The sequence below is a fragment of the Octopus sinensis genome, linkage group LG25 (genome assembly GCF_006345805.1).
Source record: "Octopus sinensis linkage group LG25, ASM634580v1, whole genome shotgun sequence".
Classification (NCBI taxonomy): Eukaryota; Metazoa; Mollusca; class Cephalopoda; order Octopoda; family Octopodidae; genus Octopus; species Octopus sinensis.
This window is the reverse complement of record NC_043021.1, coordinates 13,029,091-13,047,986: the sequence shown is the minus strand read 5'-3', so window position 1 is coordinate 13,047,986 and position 18,896 is coordinate 13,029,091. Positions and strand designations below refer to the sequence as shown.

At 38.7% G+C, this 18,896-nt stretch overlaps 1 protein-coding gene across 1 annotated transcript; it reads left to right on the top strand.

The window, feature by feature from the left end:
- Nucleotides 1–4,058: 4,058 nt before the first annotated feature.
- Nucleotides 4,059–17,527, top strand: LOC118767863. The gene is made up of 5 exons (XM_036513194.1): nt 4,059–4,224; nt 5,551–6,394; nt 9,726–9,835; nt 13,635–13,731; nt 16,273–17,527. The coding sequence occupies exons 2-5, from the start codon at nt 5,581–5,583 to the stop codon at nt 17,454–17,456; spliced, it is 2,205 nt and encodes a 734-aa protein (XP_036369087.1). The 5' UTR covers nt 4,059–4,224; nt 5,551–5,580; the 3' UTR covers nt 17,457–17,527.
- Nucleotides 17,528–18,896: the final 1,369 nt, after the last annotated feature.

The window sequence follows — 18,896 nt, the reverse complement described above, 5'->3', positions numbered from 1 at the left end:
AGTATTTGAACCCAGAAGAGATACCACTAGGCATTTTGTTCAGCATGCTAACAATTTTGCTAGCTCAGCACTTTAATAATCCTTTCTACTATAGGCACAAGGCCTGAAATTTGGTGGGAGCAAGATAGTCAATTACATTGACCCCAGTACTCAACTGGTACTTAATTTATCAACCCTGAAAGGATGAAAGGCAAAGTCGACCTCAGTGCAATTTGAACTCAGAACGTAACAACAGGCGAAATACCGCTATGCATTTTGCCTGGTGTGCTAACGATTCTGCCACCTCACCGCCTTCTTTAATACAAATAATAATCAGGACTTCTTAAACCAGTGGTCCTCAACTGTATTTTTTTTTTTATCTATGGATTCTTATATTACTCAAATGGACCCTCCTAGCCATTTGAGGTTTTAAAAAATCCTCTTGTATTTTTATTATTAAACATTAGGAATTGTGGGTGTGTGGTAAAAAGCTTGCTTCCCAACCACATAATGCCAGGTTCAGTTCCACTGCACGACACCTTCCACAAATGTCTTGAGTGGATTTGGTAGGTGGAAACTGAAAGAAGCCTGTCTAAATATATATATTTGTGTCTGTGTTTGTCCCCTCACCATTACTTGGTGTCTTTATAGCAAAAGAGACCGATAGAATAAGTACTAGATTTATAAAGAAGTCCTGGGGTCGATTTCTTCAACTAAAACCCTTTAAGATGGTGCTCCAGCATGGCTGCAGTTAAAATGACTGAAACGTATAAAAGAAAACACTACTTTGTGTATTGTAAAACCATAAGCAACTTATTACTCATAAACAACAAAGTCTTTTATGGACCCCGGTTGAGAACTGCTGTCTTACACAAACATGGCTTCACAAATTTAGGGAGGAGTGGGCAGGACAATCAATTAGATAGCATCTCAAGACTTCATTGTTGTTTGACGTAATATAAAGTCAACTATAGTAAGACAAAATGGGGTCGTTCTTATGAATGGTAAACCAAAACAGGTTTTTGAAAATTTTTAGAATACCCAGAAGACAAATCATTATATACCTGTTGAAATGCTTCATTTTCAAACAGATATTGATATTGGGACAATTTCTTCCAGATCTACACTATTTGGGAAACACAGAAAATATTTTGTCTTGAAAATCTCAATTCTATTTTTGTCACACACGTCACACCAGGTAAATGAGAATTATGAGCACAGACATCGCTGTGCAGAAAATTCATTAGTAATTTTTGAAATTTAAAGATAAATGTAGATAAATGCCATGTGACAGGGTGGGGTTAAGCTGTTTTTGCAAAATCCAAAAGAATTAGTAGTTAATATTTTCAGGTGTGTAAAAAAAAAAAGTCATTTTGTGCAATGTCATATAACAAAAAATGCACCATCAAAAGGAACCAGCCTTGGCTTTTTACTGAGAGGAATTCAGTATCAGCCAGGATATTATATCCCTTCTCTTACTAATATATATATATATATATTAGGGAGTATAAATCCAAACTTACAGGGAAAAATTCAATTTAGTATTAAATCAAATTTCACAATATAAATATATATATATATATCATCATCATCATCGTTTAACGTCCGTTTTCCATGCTAACATGGGTTGGACGGTTCAACTGGGGTCTGGGAAGCCAGAAGGCTGCGCCAGGCCCAGTCTGATCTGGCAGTGTTTCTACAGCTGGATGCCCTTCCTAACGCCAACCACTCCATGAGTGTAGTGGGTGCTTTTTACGTGCCACCTGCACAGGTGCCAGACGAGGCTGGCAAATGGCCACGATCGGATGGTGCTTTTTATGTGCCATATATATATATAAATTAGAGAAAAACCACTATTATGTAATTCAAACAATGATAGACGTAAATCATACTACATAGAAAAAATAAAATATATGATAAAGCATTTACCTAGATCACAATAAAGTACATAATAATAAATAGACAGTATTATGATTTACGTCTATCATTGTTTGAATTGCATAATAGTAGTTTTTCTAATTTATATATATATATTTCGTTTTTGGCTTTGGTTTGCAAGACTCTTTATGTGTGTTTGTGTGTTGAAGTATTCTGTTGTGTCTGGGGAGAGTCATTTTCTTTTTGTGCCTTATAAGAGTCAAAACTATTGAAAAGGTTGCAAGACGCAACGAAAATTTTAGGAAAATAAAAATAGGAAATAAGTGGAAATTTTACTGGTGTGTGTGTTAAATTATAAGGCACAAAAAGAAAATGACTCTCCTCAGACACAACTGTATATATATATTAAAAATGGAGAAGGCCGGTTTATGGGATTCCCTTAGGTTTCCCATCCATATGGCATATCGTCAGATCCCAAAAACCTGTTGGCTCATAACCTCTTAAAGGTATGGAAGTGGAAATGAGGCATTTCCTCCCTCCATATTTTTCAGAGGTCATGGACCAACAGGTTTTTAAAGTCTAATGATACACCATAAAGTTAAACCCTTTATGGGTGGCAAACCTAAGATAATCCCATAAACAAGTCCTCCCCATTTTTTTATATATATACTGCTCTGCACCTTAGAGTGTGCTTTTTCTTTCGGATTTATGTTTTCTACAAACGATATATATATATTCCTTTATTCTTTTACTTGTTTCAGTCATTTGACTGTGGCCATGCTGGAGCACCGCCTTTAATCGAGCAAATTAACCCCAGGACTTGGTCTTTGTAAGCTTAGTACTTATTCTATCGGTCTCTATTGCTGAACTGCTAAGTTACGGGAACGTAAACACACCAGCATCTGTTGTCAAGGATGTTGGGGAGGACAAACACAGACACACAAATATATACATATACATATATATATATGTATATATATGTATATATATATATATATCATAATATATTTTTTGGGATGCAGCCAGACTTTTCACATATATATATATATATATACACACACGACGGGCTTCTTTCAGTTTCCGTCTACCAAAGCCTTGTGAGTGGATTTGGTAGACGGAAACTGAAAGAATCCCGTCGTATATATGTATGTGTGTGTGCATGTGTCTGTGTTTGTCCCCCAACATCGCTTGACAACCGATGCTGGTGTGTTTACGTCCCCGTAACCTAGCAGTTCGGCAAAAGAGTTCGATAGAATAAGTACTAGGTTTACAAAGAATAAGTCCTGGAGTCGATTTGCTCGACTAAAAGGCGGTGCTCCAGCATGGCCACAGTCAAATGACTGAAACAAGTAAAAGAATAAAAGAGATGTGTGAAAGATTTTCCGGGGGCTAATGCAGTTTCGCACCTCTCCTTGAAAAATGCATGTTTTTGAAAAAATTTTTTCGAATTCCTACGAGATTATGACTATGCAAAAATAATTTTCTTTTTTATTTCGCACCCCCCCCCCATTTAAATTTTTTATTGTTTACTTTAAAGAGATCGTAGCGAATTGACGAACAGATGCAAATGGAAATTAAATACAGACAAGAACATTAAAGTGAAAAGAATTAGCTTTTTACTTGTTTGCCTTAAATTAATCGTAAATAATTTAATGTAAATTGAATATACACCATTTTATGAGAAACAAACATCAATGTTTAATAATTCATGTTATAAAGTTTTGTATGCCCACATAATCTATATGGTTATTGAAAATTTTGAAAACGTGGTTTCTTGCATTTTCGGAATCTCCGTCATCTAAAACGGGAAAAATTTCGAAAAAGTTCAAAATTTTAAAGCGGGGGGGTAATTTTTTTTTTATGATATTCGTAATCTCCGACATCTAAAAGGTAGGAATCTGAAAAACTTTTATTTCGAAAAAATGCATTTTTCAAGGAGAGGTGCGAAACTGCATTAGCCCCGTTTTCCGCCGTAAGAGAAAATAACATTAAAAATATCGATCATAAATCATTAACTGCCACAAATTATATCGATATCTCAATTTTTTAATTTTTATTGGACAAATATAATTCAGGTTAATTCCAGCAAGATTAAAACCCCGCCATATGTCGCGTTATAAGAAAATAAATGGGTCATATCGAAATTTAACGAATTTTTTTTACTACCAATATTTGAGCCAATTTTTTTTTTATCAGTATAAACGTTTGATAAAATATTGCTTTATCACTGAAGAAAATATGAAAAAAAGGATTTTGTTTTTTGCCATGTGTTGGAGTCTGCCAAGCCGGAATTCTTCGGGATCCGGAAAAAGACGTCGTATGCTTTACGGTAAACCCAAGGAAAGCTCCACGCTACAAAGTTGCTAAGTATTACATTTTAAGTTTTGTTATTTTTAGTTCATACTATTTTATTGTCGTTCAGTGTCTATATTTTGAAGTTCTGTAGTATTATCTCTTTCATATCTGTAATCTCTAAACTTATTGTCAATGTGTTTATTGAGAGCCATGTTTGTTTCTTCTGATGGCTCTCAAAATGTTTCTCGTCCAAAGTTCACTTCTGGGTTTCACACACATTTTTGTGGAGTTTTGGATCATTATATCCACATAAGTTGGATTTTGTTCGTTTTGACGAGTATTTCCCCAATTTTTCTTTTCACCACGGCCTTTGAAATGATGGGCGTTGGGCATCTTTTTATGAAAAATAGTTTGAAACTTAAAAACAATGAGATAAGCCTTTTCGATAAAGAAAAAGAAATGTATTCTGTTGTGTCTGGGGAGAGTCATTCTCTTTTGGTGCCTTATAATTTAACACACTCACCGGTAAAATTTCCACTTATTTCTTTTTTATTCTTCTAAATTATAAGGCACCAAAAGAGAATGACTCTCCCCAGACACAACAGAATATGCTTCAACACACGAACTCACATAAAGAATCTTGCAAACCAAATCCAAAAACGAAAACAGAAAAAATGTAAATATTTTCAAAGGAAACTGTGTGTGATCTAACGGAGATTTAGCTCTTGTTTCTAGCACATCCCACCTTCCTCTTTTACTTGTTTCAGTCATTTGACTGCGGCCATGCTGGAGCACCGCCTTTAATCGAGCAACTCGATCCCGGGACTTATTCTTTTGTAAGCCCAGTACTTATTCTATCGGTCTCTTTTGCCGGACCGCTAAGTAACGGGGACATAAAAACATAGCAATGCTAGAGGACAAACACAGACACACACACGCATATATATATATAATATATATATATATACACACACACACACATATATACGACGGGCTTCTTTCAGTTTCCGTCTACCAAATCCACTCACAAGGCTTTGGTCGGCCCGAGGCTATAGAAGACACTTGCCCAAGGTGCCACGCTGTGGGACTGAACCCGGAACCATGTGGTTGGTAGACAAGCTACTTACCACACAGCCACTCCTGCGTTTTTTCACATATGTTGATGTTTTTCAATATTTTTCTCCCCATAAATACATTTTATGGAAGGATGATACAGAAGTAACACGTGTAGTCCATTGCTGGAATTTAAGAATCAACAAAGTTTATGAAAAACAAGTTGGTTAATGTAAACTTTAACCAAATTATTATTATTTTTTTGTTGTTGTTAAAAGACGCTCCTCATCATTTCGAAGGCAATGATGAAAAAAAAAATGTTTCTTTATTTCTTTTACTTGACAGTTTTAAATCTCTGCCAACAGAATTAACACAATGGATGTGGCATCATCTTCTGGTTCAGAAATATTATTTCCAACTTTACCTGCTGAAACAATTGATAAGAATACAGAAATCAGAAACGGAAAAACAACAGTACATGATGCAAGCCAACAGATGACTGATCCAAAATTAAGCCTGTCACAAATGACACTTCCAGACATAAACCTGTCACAAAATGCATTTTCAGAGATATGCCAGTCACAAGTAACTCTTCCAGATACAAACCTGTCGCAGTTGACTCTTCCAGATACAAACCTGTCACAAATTACTCTTCCAGATACAAACCTGTCACAGTTGACTCTTCCAGATATGAACCTGTCACAGCTGACTCTTCCAGATACAAACCTATCACAGCTGACTCTTCCAGACACAAACCTGTCACAGTTGACTCTTCCAGACACAAACCTGTCACAGTTGACTCTTCCAGACACAAACCTGTCACAGTTGACTCTTCCAGATACAAACCTATCACAGCTGACTCTTCCAGATACAAACCTGTCACAGTTGACTCTTCCAGATACAAATCTGTTACAAGTGACTCTTCCACGTACAAACCTGTCACAAGCTACCCTTACAGATTCAAGGAAAACAAAAACTATTGATTCTAATTTTAATGAGACCAATTCCAGTTTTAAAGAATCAAGTCAGTCACGGGTCCCTCCAACACAACCAGCCGGCCTGTCCCAAATGATGACTGTTCCACCTTCACAGAAGGCACCAACAATTGGTCATCATAAATTTCAAGAGATCCAAAACAGTCAATGTCACGTTACTCTCTATCCTGGCCGAAAACATTCTACAACACAAGGTAAATATAAATCCACATTAGTAATTCTTTCTAACTTTGACACAGGGCCAGCAATCTTGGGAGGATCGGAAGTGGGGGGAAGGGTATCTTTTTTTTCTTCACAAATGTAAATAAACCCAATCTGCTTCTTAAACGAGGGACATATTCATATGGCACAGAATGTTTTTTACCTCAATAGACGTCATTGATTGGTTGAAATTGCATAAATTGAAGAAAAAAAAACAACAAATATCTTGCAAACTATAGAATTTTCTCAATAAAGCCAAGAGAAAAAGATGTTTTATAAACACATTCTACCAGTATACGAAGTTTAAAAGTGTTTAGTTACATGGAAATTATTTTAAAAAACTGCCGTTCAACCGAAAAGATCCGAGATGACTAAAATGAATATCAGATGGAAATATACAGGGTGTTCAGGCTAATTTTATGTCTCCATCTGAGAGGACTTAACATATTTTTTCCTAGAATAAATCTTGCTTTCAATATGTATTTAACTGCAAATAAATTTTCCTTCATAGTTTGATTTGATTTTACCAGTAATAGACTCAGAATTACCTGATGAGATGGCATGGTTATGCAATTATGTAAAATTATACAATATCATGTAACATAATGCGTTTTTGAATAAATAACTGTGCTATTGAAATCATCATCATTTAACATCCCTCTTTCCATACTGGTATGGGTTGTGTGGTTTATCAGGAGCTGACCAGTCAGGGAGCTGTTCAGAGACTCTAAATCATCTGTTGTGGTATGGTTTCTACAGCTGGATACCCTTCCTAATGCCAACCACATCATAGAGTGTACTGGGTACTTTCAACACTGCACCGGCACCTATAAAGGACAAGCCTGTATGTATGGATGACAGTGTGTTCTCAAGTATAGCAAATTATGTAGCTGTTGCTTCAGCTGTTTTTTTTTTTTTTTCGTTTCTTGACAATATTTGCATCATGTAATATGTGGCAATGTTTCAATGGATTTACAAGATGTTGAGGATCATTATACAACTGTTTAACTTCCCAAGAACTGTTATATTGACCAGGAGATTGACTGAGAATATTTATGCCTTTATTTGGAGTCCCCTGTTAGCCTGATATATGTAGAAGTGCTAAGCTGACTGCCAGGGTTTTTATGACGCCAACTACTTTATATATATATATATATATATATATATATATATATATCTTTTACTTGTTTCAGTCATTAGACAGCGGATATGCTGGGGCTTCACCTTGAAGAATTTTTAGTTGAATGTATCAACCCCTGCACTTATTCTATCAGTCTCTTAGGTTGAACTGCTAAGTCAGAAGGACTTAAACACACCAGTACTGGTGGACACACACATACACACACATAGATAGAGTGTAGTTAAGAAGCTTGTGTTCCAATCATGTGGTCTTGGGTTCAGTCCCATTGCATGACACTTTGGGCAACAAAAGCATTGTTAATGGATTTGATGGACAGAAACTGAAAGAAGCCCATCATCTGTGTGACCAGACATCACATGAGGGTTGTAAGTGAGTACCGTTGTCATACAAGCATGATTATTCATTTCAAGTCTTCTGTAGTAAACATGTCTGGTCTCTAGCCTTTGGAAAATATTATCTTTGTGTGGAAACAGGTGAGGGTTGGTGACAGGAAGTGCATCCATCTGTGGAAAAATCTGCCTCAATAAACTCTATCCACTGCATGCAAGCATGGAAAAGTGAATGTTAAATGACGATGGTTTTATATAATGGTAGGAAATATTCTTCAATATAAGGAAAATTGTATTGTTTATTTGTTACTCTTTTATTCCGGTATTTCTTTCAGGCATTGGACCGCAGCCATGCTGGAGCACTAAACCCTTTAAGGCTGTGGTCTTAATCCAAGTCTGGTACTTTTTCTATATATATATATGCAGGTGTATGTGTCCATTGGCACACTTGGGGAATCGAATCAGTAGGTACCTGTTAGCCAGTCGAAAGCAACTATTACAATTCCTCTCATATCAGCCTCCCTATCCAAGATGACGTTCCAATCGCCCACAAGCAATGAAAAGTGAGACCTCCAATGGAAAACCGCCAAACATCTGGAAAAGTCTGGCTGCCTTGCCCCAGTTGGGGCATACTCAGCAACTAGTCTGAAATCACCACCTTACCATCCGGGTCCAGGAGAATCATCCATACCTCAAGATACAGGACTTTTCTATCCAACACTACCACCCCGCCTCCCTTTCCAGGATGGCTAAGAGATACATTGATCTCAGAGTTGTCAAAAATGGGAACTAGTGTGCATGTATCAAAAACCCTGGTCTCACTGGCAGCTATCACATCCAAACCTAGCAACTTGAGGTCATTGAGCAAATGACCTTGCTTCCAGGACAATCCCAGGTACCACACATGCAACCTACTCTAATGTCTGCCATGTTGATTGGAGAAAGGTAAAGATTGGGGTTACTTATCCTTCAAGGTGACCTGACCTCCAATGTTTGGTTGGGGTTCTTTTGGGAACCCCTTTTAAAAATTCTTCCCCTTCTGTTTTTTGTCCATCCTTGTGATGTTTACCTATGTAGCACTTGTTGAGCCAATTGAGATGGTTCAGCGAATAGTCTTGGAAAACTGTCATGTAACGATCCAGGAGAGTGGGAATGAGTACAGGATTCAGTGCATTCCATTCAAACAGAGGGTTTATGCATGCATAGGATGTCAGCAAAAAAATAAAGTTGGATACTTTTTGAACACACTCTGTAATCTGACTTTCCTTATCAAGAACAACACTATTCGTTGGACAGCTTCCCTACATAGCCACATATGACTTCTGGCTCTTCCTCCAGGCCAAACACCACTCAGAAAGGGAAGCGATTTGAGTTGTGAGGAGAAATTATGAGAAAAGCAACAGCAGAGCTCCATAGCAACCCAGAAGTGTTACCTGAAGTGGCAGAAGGGAGTATTTTGAAGATGATTAAATAAGATTTGTCAAACATGCAAAATTGATTTGTTTTTTTTTTTTCATGTTCAAATGTCGAATACATTTTGTACACACCTTGTGTGTTAACTTCCATCAGGATTTGAAGTGAGAATGTAAAGAGCTAGAACAAAAAACCACAAGGTATTTTGTTTGATGCTCTATTGATTCCACAAATCTACCAACTATGTGAATACACTAATAATTGTTTCAAATGTAATTATAAGGCTGGTATTTTGGAGTTTCTGTTGTTTTTTTTTTAGCAGAAAGGGGTCAGTTTAATTAATACGTGTATCTACATTGCAATTTCTAATTCAAACTCCCTGATTCTAACAATTGTAAATGAATTTTTAAAAGAATCATTATTTTGCTCAAATTTTTTTAGGTTCCATCCTTTCGACAGAACCTCCTGATTTCGACCCCTATAGCTTCACCGAAGAACCTGTCTTCAAAAACCAACAGATACGCAGTACTAAGTCAAAGCATTTTCAAACAGTAAGTATTTAGTTTCATTGAAGATTTTCATATTGTTTTTGTAAGAGATTTTGATTCATTGTGTTCAGTGGATGGAAGCACTCCGTCGGTTACGACGATGAGGGTTCCGGTTGATCCGATCAACGGAACAGCCTGCTCGTGAAATTAACGTGTAAGTGGCTGAGCACTCCACAGACACGTGTACCCTTAACGTAGTTCTCGAGGATATTCAGCGTGGCACAGAGAGTGACAAGGCCGGCCCTTTGAAATACAGGCACAACAGAAACAGGAAGTAAGAGTGAGAGAAAGTTGTGGTGAAAGAGTACAGCAGGGATCACCACCATCCCTGCCGGAGCCTCGTGGAGCTTTAGGTGTTTTCGCTCAATAAACACTCACAACACCCGGTCTGGGAATCGAAACCGCGATCCTACGACCGCGAGTCCGCTGCCCTAACCACTGGGCCATTGTGTTCAATATTAGGGAACTGAAAAGCAACAACAAGCTGGTAGAACCATTAGAACACTGGACCAAATTCATAGTGGCATTTTGTCTATCTTGTGTTCTGAGTTCAGATTCTGTTATGGTCAACTTTGCCTGTGATCCTTTCAAGATCATTAAAATAAGTACCAGCTGAGCACTGGGGTCAATGTAATCAACTTACCCCCTCCTCTGGAATTGCTGGCTTTGTGCCAAATTTGAAACTAATACTAGAAAACCAATGTAAAAAGAACTCAGAAAGTTGAGCCCCCAACCAGGCCTTTTGTGATCCCTTAAAGTCAGGAACTTTTCAGCACCCTCTCATATAGTATATATGCTATTTCCAGGGCACTAAATATGCATAAAGGCTGCTGTAGAGTAAATCTATTGGTTTCGGGGCATTAAATATTTTTAAAGGGTAAAAGAAAATACAGGAGGATCAGTTAATTATGATTTTATTAAACATATTCCCCTCTCAGATTCACACTTATTGCAGAAGTCCTTCAGTTTTTCTAAGCCCTGCAAAAGAACTTAGAATGTTGGGCCTCCAACCAGGCCTTTTATGATACCCTTAAAGACAAACTTTTTAGCACCCTCTTGTAAATACATACACAAGAGATTTTCACTGGGCTTCTGCCTACAAAATTCACTTACAAAGCATTGGTTGGTGAAGGGCTCTAGTAAAAGACACTTGCCCTAGGTACCATGCAGTGGGGTCTTAGTTTAGTGAGATAACAGGTAACCCCAATAGTACTGATGTCGCAATAAAATTTATTCAGTACACTGTGTAAAATGGTCACTATTAACTCTTTTGCATTTAAACTGGCCCGTATAGCAGGAGGTGCAGGAGTGGCTGTGTGGTAAGTAGCTTGCTAACCAACCACATGGTTGCGGGTTCAGTCCCACTGCGTGGCATCTTGGGCAAGTGTCTTCTGCTATAGCCCCGGGCCGACCAATGCCTTGTGAGTGGATTTGGTAGACGGAAACTGAAAGAAGCCTGTCGTATATATGTATGTATATATATGTGTGTTTGTGTGTCTGTGTTTGTCCCCCTAGCATTGCTTGACAACCGATGCTGGTGTGTCTACGTCCCCGCCACTTAGCGGTTCGGCAAAAGAGACCGATAGAATAAGTACTGGGCTTACAAAGAATAAGTTCCGGGGTCGATTTGATCGACTAAAGGCGGTGCTCCAGCATGGCCGCAGTCAAATGACTGAAACAAGTAAAAGAGTAAAGAGTATATTCTACCTGCTTTATGTTCTAACCAGCAAGATCTTGGCTCTCATACTTAACCTGATTCATAGTGATATATTAAGTCCTTGAACGAAACACTTTATGTCATGTTGCTTGAGTCCACTTAGATGAGTTGTACCTGTAATTCAAAAGGCCAGCCTTGTCACAGTCTGTGTCACTCTGAATCTCTTGTATAACTACATTAAGGGTACATGTGTTTGTGGAGTGCTCAACCATTCACAAGTTAATTTCATGAGCAGGCTGTTCTGTTGATCAGATCAACTGCAATACTCACCATTGTAACTGATGGAATACCATCATCATCATCATCGTTTAACGTCTGTTTTCCATGCTGGCATGGGTTGGATGGTTCGACTGGGGTCTGGAAAGCCAGGAGGTTGCACCAGGCTCCAGTCTGATCTGGCAGTCTTTCTACAGCTTTCTGCCCTTCCTAACGCCAACCACTCTGAGAGGGTAGTGGGTGCCCTTTTACGTGCCATTGGCACAGGGGCCTGGCATTGACCACGATCGGATGGTACTTTTTACATGTCACCGGCATTGGAGCCAGTCAATGCAGCACTAGCATCGATCACGTTCAGATGGTGCTTTCAATGTACCACCAGCATGGGGACCACAACAACAAGTGTGTGGACCCCTCAGCTTATCAAAAGTATCAGAGAAAAGATACGGTGAAACCCTCATTGTTCTGTTAGAAAACTGACTGCCACAGCAAAAATAAGCTGAACATCAATGTATCGAGCGCTGAAAGAGGATCTCAGGACCCACCCCTACAAGGGGATTTGCTGTCATGGGCTCAAGTTTATAAGGCCATGAGACTGGAGAGCAGTCGTCTTGTCCTGCTTCAGATTGCCAAAGGCATGCTGCCCAACCTGGTGTTCACTGGTGAAAAGAAATTTGACATTGAACATGAGGTAAACCACCAGAATGACTGACTTTGGAATGTATCCGGCTCCATTGAGGATTTGACACCAAAAACCAGTCATTTATGGTTTGGGTGGCTGTAACAGTCACAGAAAGGTTTCCACACATTTTTGTGCCCTCAGGTATTAAAATTATCCCTCAATTGGAAGCTGAACTACTTCTATGAGCAAATGAGCACTTTCAAAGTGTACTTTGGAGTCTCCAACAGGACTCGACACCATCCTACAGCCCCAAATGAATACAACACTAGATTCAGAAAAACATTCCGTCATTCATAGGCAATGATGTATGGCCCTCAAAAAGCCCCAATCTCAACCTTTTGGATTTTTCTGTTTGGTCCATTTTGGAGATGGGGTTCTTGAGTACTCCTCATGCTTCATTCTCTAATGGCAAAACTGCACCAGGAATGGGTTTCGATTCAGCATGAAAAGCAGTGTGCCATATGTGAAGCATTCGCACTTAGATTTAAGGCTGTGATTTGAAACAGATGATCATATCCAGTAAATGTGGTAATGTCATAATTGTGTTTCCTTTACCATCACGTTGCAATGCTTGAACCTGAAATATAACAATATTTTGCTTTGGCAAAATTGAGTTCAACCAGTACTTATTTTATTGACCCCAAAAGGATGAAAGGCAAATTCGACCCTGGCGGCCTTTGAACTCAGAACATAAAGATGGAGAAATGACACTTAGTAGTTTGTCCGGCACAGTAACAATTCTTCCAGCTTGCTGCCTTATGTAGCGAAACCGATAACTTGTATCAATGACTGTAGTATAATTGTTAATGTATCACTATGCCAACTAAGAGAATTAATGGTTCAATTCCTACCAGTTGCATACCATATATGCCAGTATATAACAAAAACTTGTCTTACATCAAACGCAACTGTATTACAGATGGAAAACCAAGTATATGTTTGTACGATGAAGCATAAGTTTTTTTTCTCACAAGAAAGTAGAGGTTTGCCTTAATCAAGAGTGCATCTTATGCACTGTCAAATATTTCTAATCTTATATATATGTTCCTTTGTGTGTAAGATGTATATTTAATTGAAAACAAACAAAAGAAAAAATTCTGTCAGTTAATCGTTAATTAGTTACTACATTAATTCTTTCCTCTCATCAACTTTTTTTCATATAATTTTGCTAATAAATTTCTTTCAAGAAACCAAAGACAGCGAGAGCCAGTATGACGGGGGTTAAAAAACTTCACAAGACTATACAGCAGCAACTGTCAACTAAATTCTATTCTAACCTGACAAGTAAGTGAAAGACCAATTCTTTTAAAAGGGGAAGTATTTCCAGCCAATTTAATTATTACAAATCGAATTGAACCAGCCAGGATCCCTGGTCTGGTGGTACGTAAAAAGCACTATCCGACTCGTGGCCAATGCCAGCGCCGCCTCCACTGGCTTCCATGCCGGTGGCACGTAAAATACACCAATCCGACCGTACGACAGGCACCCATGCCAACCCCCTTTGCTTGCGAAGACATGTTGGGGCTAGCGAAATCGAAATTGAATTGAACCAGCCAGGATCCCTGGTCCGGTGGTACGTAAAAAGCACTATCCGACTCGTGGCCGATGCCAGCGCCGCCTCGACTGGCTTCCGTGCCGGTGGCAGCCTCGCCTGGCACCTGTGCAGGTAGCACATAAAAAGCACCCACTACACTCACGGAGTGGTTGGCGTTAGGAAGGGCATCCAGCTGTAGAAACATTGCCAGATAAGACTGGAGCCTGGTGCAGCCTTCTGGCTTCCCAGATCCCCGGTGGAACCGTCCAACCCATGCTAGCATGGAGAACGGTCGTTAAACGATGATGATGATGTTGATTATTAGATATGGTGTTATCGAGGAAACTTCTGTAGATTAACCCACCTGAGACTGTCGTTGGTCCTGTGATCTAAGTTAAAGCCTTCTATCAAAATTTTGTGTGAATTTATAATGCAAACAGCAGCTGCTAAATAATCATCATCATCATCATTTAGCGTCCGCTTTCCATGCTAGCATGGGTTGGACGGTTCAACTGGGGTCTGTGAAGCTGGAAGGCTTCGTCAGGCCCAGTCAGATCTGGCAGTGTTTCTACGGCTGGATGCCCTTCCTAACGCCAACCACTCCGTGAGTGTAGTGGGTGCTTTTTACGTGCCACCCACACAGGTGCCAGACAGAGCTGGCAAACGGCCACGAACGGACGGCGCTTTTACGTGTCACCAGCACGGGGCCAGACAGAGCTGGCAAACGGCCACGAATGGATGGTGCTTTTACGTGTCACCGGCACGGGGCCAGGCGATGCTGGCAACGGACACGAACGGATGGTGCTTTTACATGCCACCGACACGGGGGCCAGACAGAGCTGGCAAACGGCCACGAACGGATGGTGCTTTTACGTGTCACCGGCACGGGGGCCAGGCGAGGCTGGCAACGGACACTGAATTCTTGGCTATTTTCAAAATTAAATGAGACAATATAGGCATGGCTGTGTGGTAAGAAGCTTGCTTCCCAACCACATGGTACCAGGTTGTGACACCATGGGCAAGTACCTTCTACTATAGTCTCGGGTTGACTAGAGCTTTGTAAGTGGATTTGGCAGATGGAAATTGAAAGAAGCCCATCGAATGTGTGAGTCTTTGTGTGTTTACATCCCCATAACTTAGTGGTTCAGCAAAAGTGATTGATAGAATAAGTACTGGAGTTGATTCATTTAATTAATTCTTCAAGGTGGTGCCCCAGCATGGCTGTTGTCTAATGATTAAGATAAATTATTGATGCAAATTTCTTACCACACATGCGCCTGTGAGTTGAAAATCATCTTGGGTGGGAGTAGGCTAAACAAATCCCCCCAGTTTAATACTAGCCCCACCACCACTACCTGCTCTTAGCTACTTTTAGTAGAATCCACTTCAGCTGGATTCTATCAATAACATACCACTGGTTATCTCCCTTGTGTAACTCTACGGTCACCTGACAATTTGGGTGCCTTTTAGTAGATTCCATTCTATTCCAAGCATTTGGATCAGACTTTTAGTTCCCTCACATGTGTGGTAGATCCAGCACCATCCCCTTGTCCCTAGTTCTCTTTACAATACCTTAAAAAGATACGATAAAGAAGGCTCATTTGTTGTTACTATCTGAATCTGACTACTCCATACCTACCATTTTTCTTCTTTGGACAATGACCAAATGTTCAGAATAGTCATTAGTCACATCATACTTTGAAGGCTTGCAAAGGTCATCAGTATTGCCCTCCTTTCCAAGCCAACTTGATCCTTACTCTATAGTAGGGGACCCCAACTAGGCTTCCATTCTAGATTTTGTTGTTAATTCATTACTTCTACAATGCACAAATTATTTTTGAAAATTTTGAGACACTTCCTAATAAAATGTAAGACGACTTAACCCTTTCGCTACCACATTTTTATTGAACTGCACTCCCTTTTATTAAATGAATTTTCAAAAGCTTGAAAGAATTTAGTAAAATAACTGGCATTATTTAGCTGGTCTTTGAAACATAAATGATCTAAATATCAAAATTTCATTTTAATTTAACCCTTTCTTTACCATTTTACCATGTTTCTGTTGAAAAACACTTTGTTAAAGGCTTAAAGCCTGGTGCAGTCTTCTGCCTAGCTAGCTCCTGTCAAACCGTCCAACCCATGCTTGCATGGAAAGCAGATGTTAAATGATTATAATCATGTCCCTTGGCAAGTTCACATCTTGGAGATTTAATATTAGGAATAGAATTTGTATTTTCAGTCTTTTAAAAAATTTTCTCTATGTTTATATTCTTCATTTTGTCTTTCTCTAGACCTTCTACTAGAATCACAAGAGAAATTGTCAGTTATTAAAAGAACAAATTCAATCACTTGTGAATTGTTGAAACAACAGGGCTTGCAAATGAACCACACTGCACAATCAAAAGCCATTCTCCTTAGCAAAATCCACACACTTAAAATTCGGCAGAGAACATTGAAGTCCCTCTTTGACTCACACAATGTATTTTGTCGAATTGCTAAGGAAAAACTGAATCTTCCTTTATCACAGCGGCCAAAAACTGCTGAAACAGTGTCTTCTAAAACTATAGAGCCTCCAGCAAATGACACACTTGTAGATGTTGATGACAACCAGTCTGATAAAGCCAGTACAGTTTATTCTATGAGTATAACTTCGAAACATGTTAAGATTACAACAGAAAACAGAGATGAAATTAAAGACAATAAACTGCCAATAGAGAATGTTAACAGAAATGTTATGAATCAGCATTCCATAGAAGGGCAGCATTTGCAGCTAAATCTCCAAGATAAGGCGCCAAACCAAGTTGCCAAAGTCTTTAAGAATATTGTTAATCTACCAATGAATCAATTGAACAAGTCAAATCCAAACAAACATAATTCTTCATTTATAGCTCCAAATTCAAAGAACTCTTTGCCACCTTTGTCTGTAGCTTCCAGTGAAGACTTCCCTCAAATGACAATTCCACCGTTCTTGGCACGGCAACAGACTTCAGTCCCAGGTAAGAGCAATCTTAGCAGTCAACAGAATAAAAGTACCGCAAAGAAACTCGTGTCAGAGGAGAATCAGAAAAACAATCCTTTAACAAGTTCCTCAGCACCAAAAGAATTTAGCCAACCCCAGAATACAATATTTACTCAAACACCAATAGTTGAGACTCTACATGATGACAGCAACATAGAGATGTCCAACAACTGGAAGATCACTGCTAACTACAGCAATACACTGCGGCATAAGAACTGCTCCAGGATTAATTCGACCCTCCTGAGCATTGGCCAAGAGCATTCTTATTCTTCCAGAGAAAACAGCAAAAGCCATAATGTTATTTACCAAAAAGAAGTTGTTAAAGTTTTATTGATAGAAGACAGTGAATTGACTCCAATATCAGACGTATTTCCTTCTTTGCAATGGTCCAATCTCAATGACTGCTCATTGCCTTCTTTTTTATTTGAAGACATCAATGAATGGCCAGCAAAGTAACTGTTATCTTTTACTTGATTCAGTCATTAGACTACAGCCATGCTGGGGCACCACTTTGAACAATTTACTTTAAGTCAAATGAATCAACCCCGGTATAACGAACTTTTTGCAGTTTCCATTTACAGGGCTCTGGTCAGTCCAAGGCTATAGCAAAAAAAAAAAAAAAAAAGTTGCCCAAGGTGCCATGCAGTGGAACTGAACCCAAAACCATGTGGTTGGGAAGCAAACTTCTTACAACATAGCCTCATCTGGGATTGATTTAATATTCCTGTAAAACATCCCAGATGTAAATGGAACTATAATAGAAGACTAAGACTACTTAGAGGCTCCCTCATTGGTTTGTATGAAAAACAGTTAAGTACTGGGATTTTCTAATATTTCTATAAACCATCAAACTTCATAACTGAGCCCATCACTAATCACTGATCAATGCACCTTCACTGATACATAGGATAATGTAAAAGGGTAAAGATCATGAACGATCAAAGGATTGCACCTAGACTGGTGACTGCACAGACAGCTGATGATCAGCTAATTCCGTTTGCCAGCATATAATATATTTACCACAGAAATTTATAGATTTAGCGAAATACTAATGCATATACTAAAAATTAATATAAACAGCCAGGTATATACATGTGTGTGTATATATATATATATATATACGAATAGAAAAATGGATAAAAAATGCAATAGAGGCATTAAAACGTTCGGACAGATAGACAACACTTAAGGCAGACGAGAGAAACAACAATTAGGACAGGTCATTCTTGGCTTTCTTTCTACAGTTAAGTACTAGAAGTCATGACCATTTCAAACAATTACACTTGAGATGGTTCAATCTGTTTGCCCCCAAAGATGTCTAAGCTAAGAGCATTAGACTCCTTTGTAAGAAAGCTAGCGGATGTGTATAGCAACAAACACAAGAAAAAGGAACGGAAAACATGGTACAGAATTACGAGGGGTCTTACAAAGATATATATATATACGTGCACACATACATATGAGGGTGTGCTGAAAAATTCTTGGGTTTTGTTTAAAAGAAAATACAGGAGGATCAGTTAATTATGATTTTGTTCCACATCTAAAAGTTTATTTCTCATGCCAAATTAAATTTTCTGATTAACTATAACTGACTACTTTGGTGTTAGAACATAGATTTCAAAAATCAAATCTGTTTTTTGATGACTCACCATCCTGGAGCCTTTCAGTGATTTGTTTACACATATACTCTCATTTATGAGGGTCTTTCTGATGCCTGATCAAGAATGGTGACCAGGGAAGCCACAGGCACAAACTTGCATGAAGCTGACTGGAGGTACAGATCTCAGTATTAGTGTTGTCTTGTATGTACCTTCACATGCAATATTACAGATCCTGAGCAAGATTCAATCCTTCACAGGTGTTCCATTCAGTGCCTTGATAAAAATCTGAAGTTTT

Bases quoted from the DNA above. Each gene is read 5' to 3' on its own strand.
- LOC118767863 (XM_036513194.1), top strand. From the start codon at position 5,581: ATGGATGTGGCATCATCTTCTGGTTCAGAAATATTATTTCCAACTTTA. The intron at 9,836-13,634 runs GTAAGTATTTAG...ATTTCTTTCAAG, and splicing joins AGTCAAAGCATTTTCAAACA to AAACCAAAGACAGCGAGAGC. The intron at 13,732-16,272 runs GTAAGTGAAAGA...GTCTTTCTCTAG, and splicing joins ATTCTATTCTAACCTGACAA to ACCTTCTACTAGAATCACAA.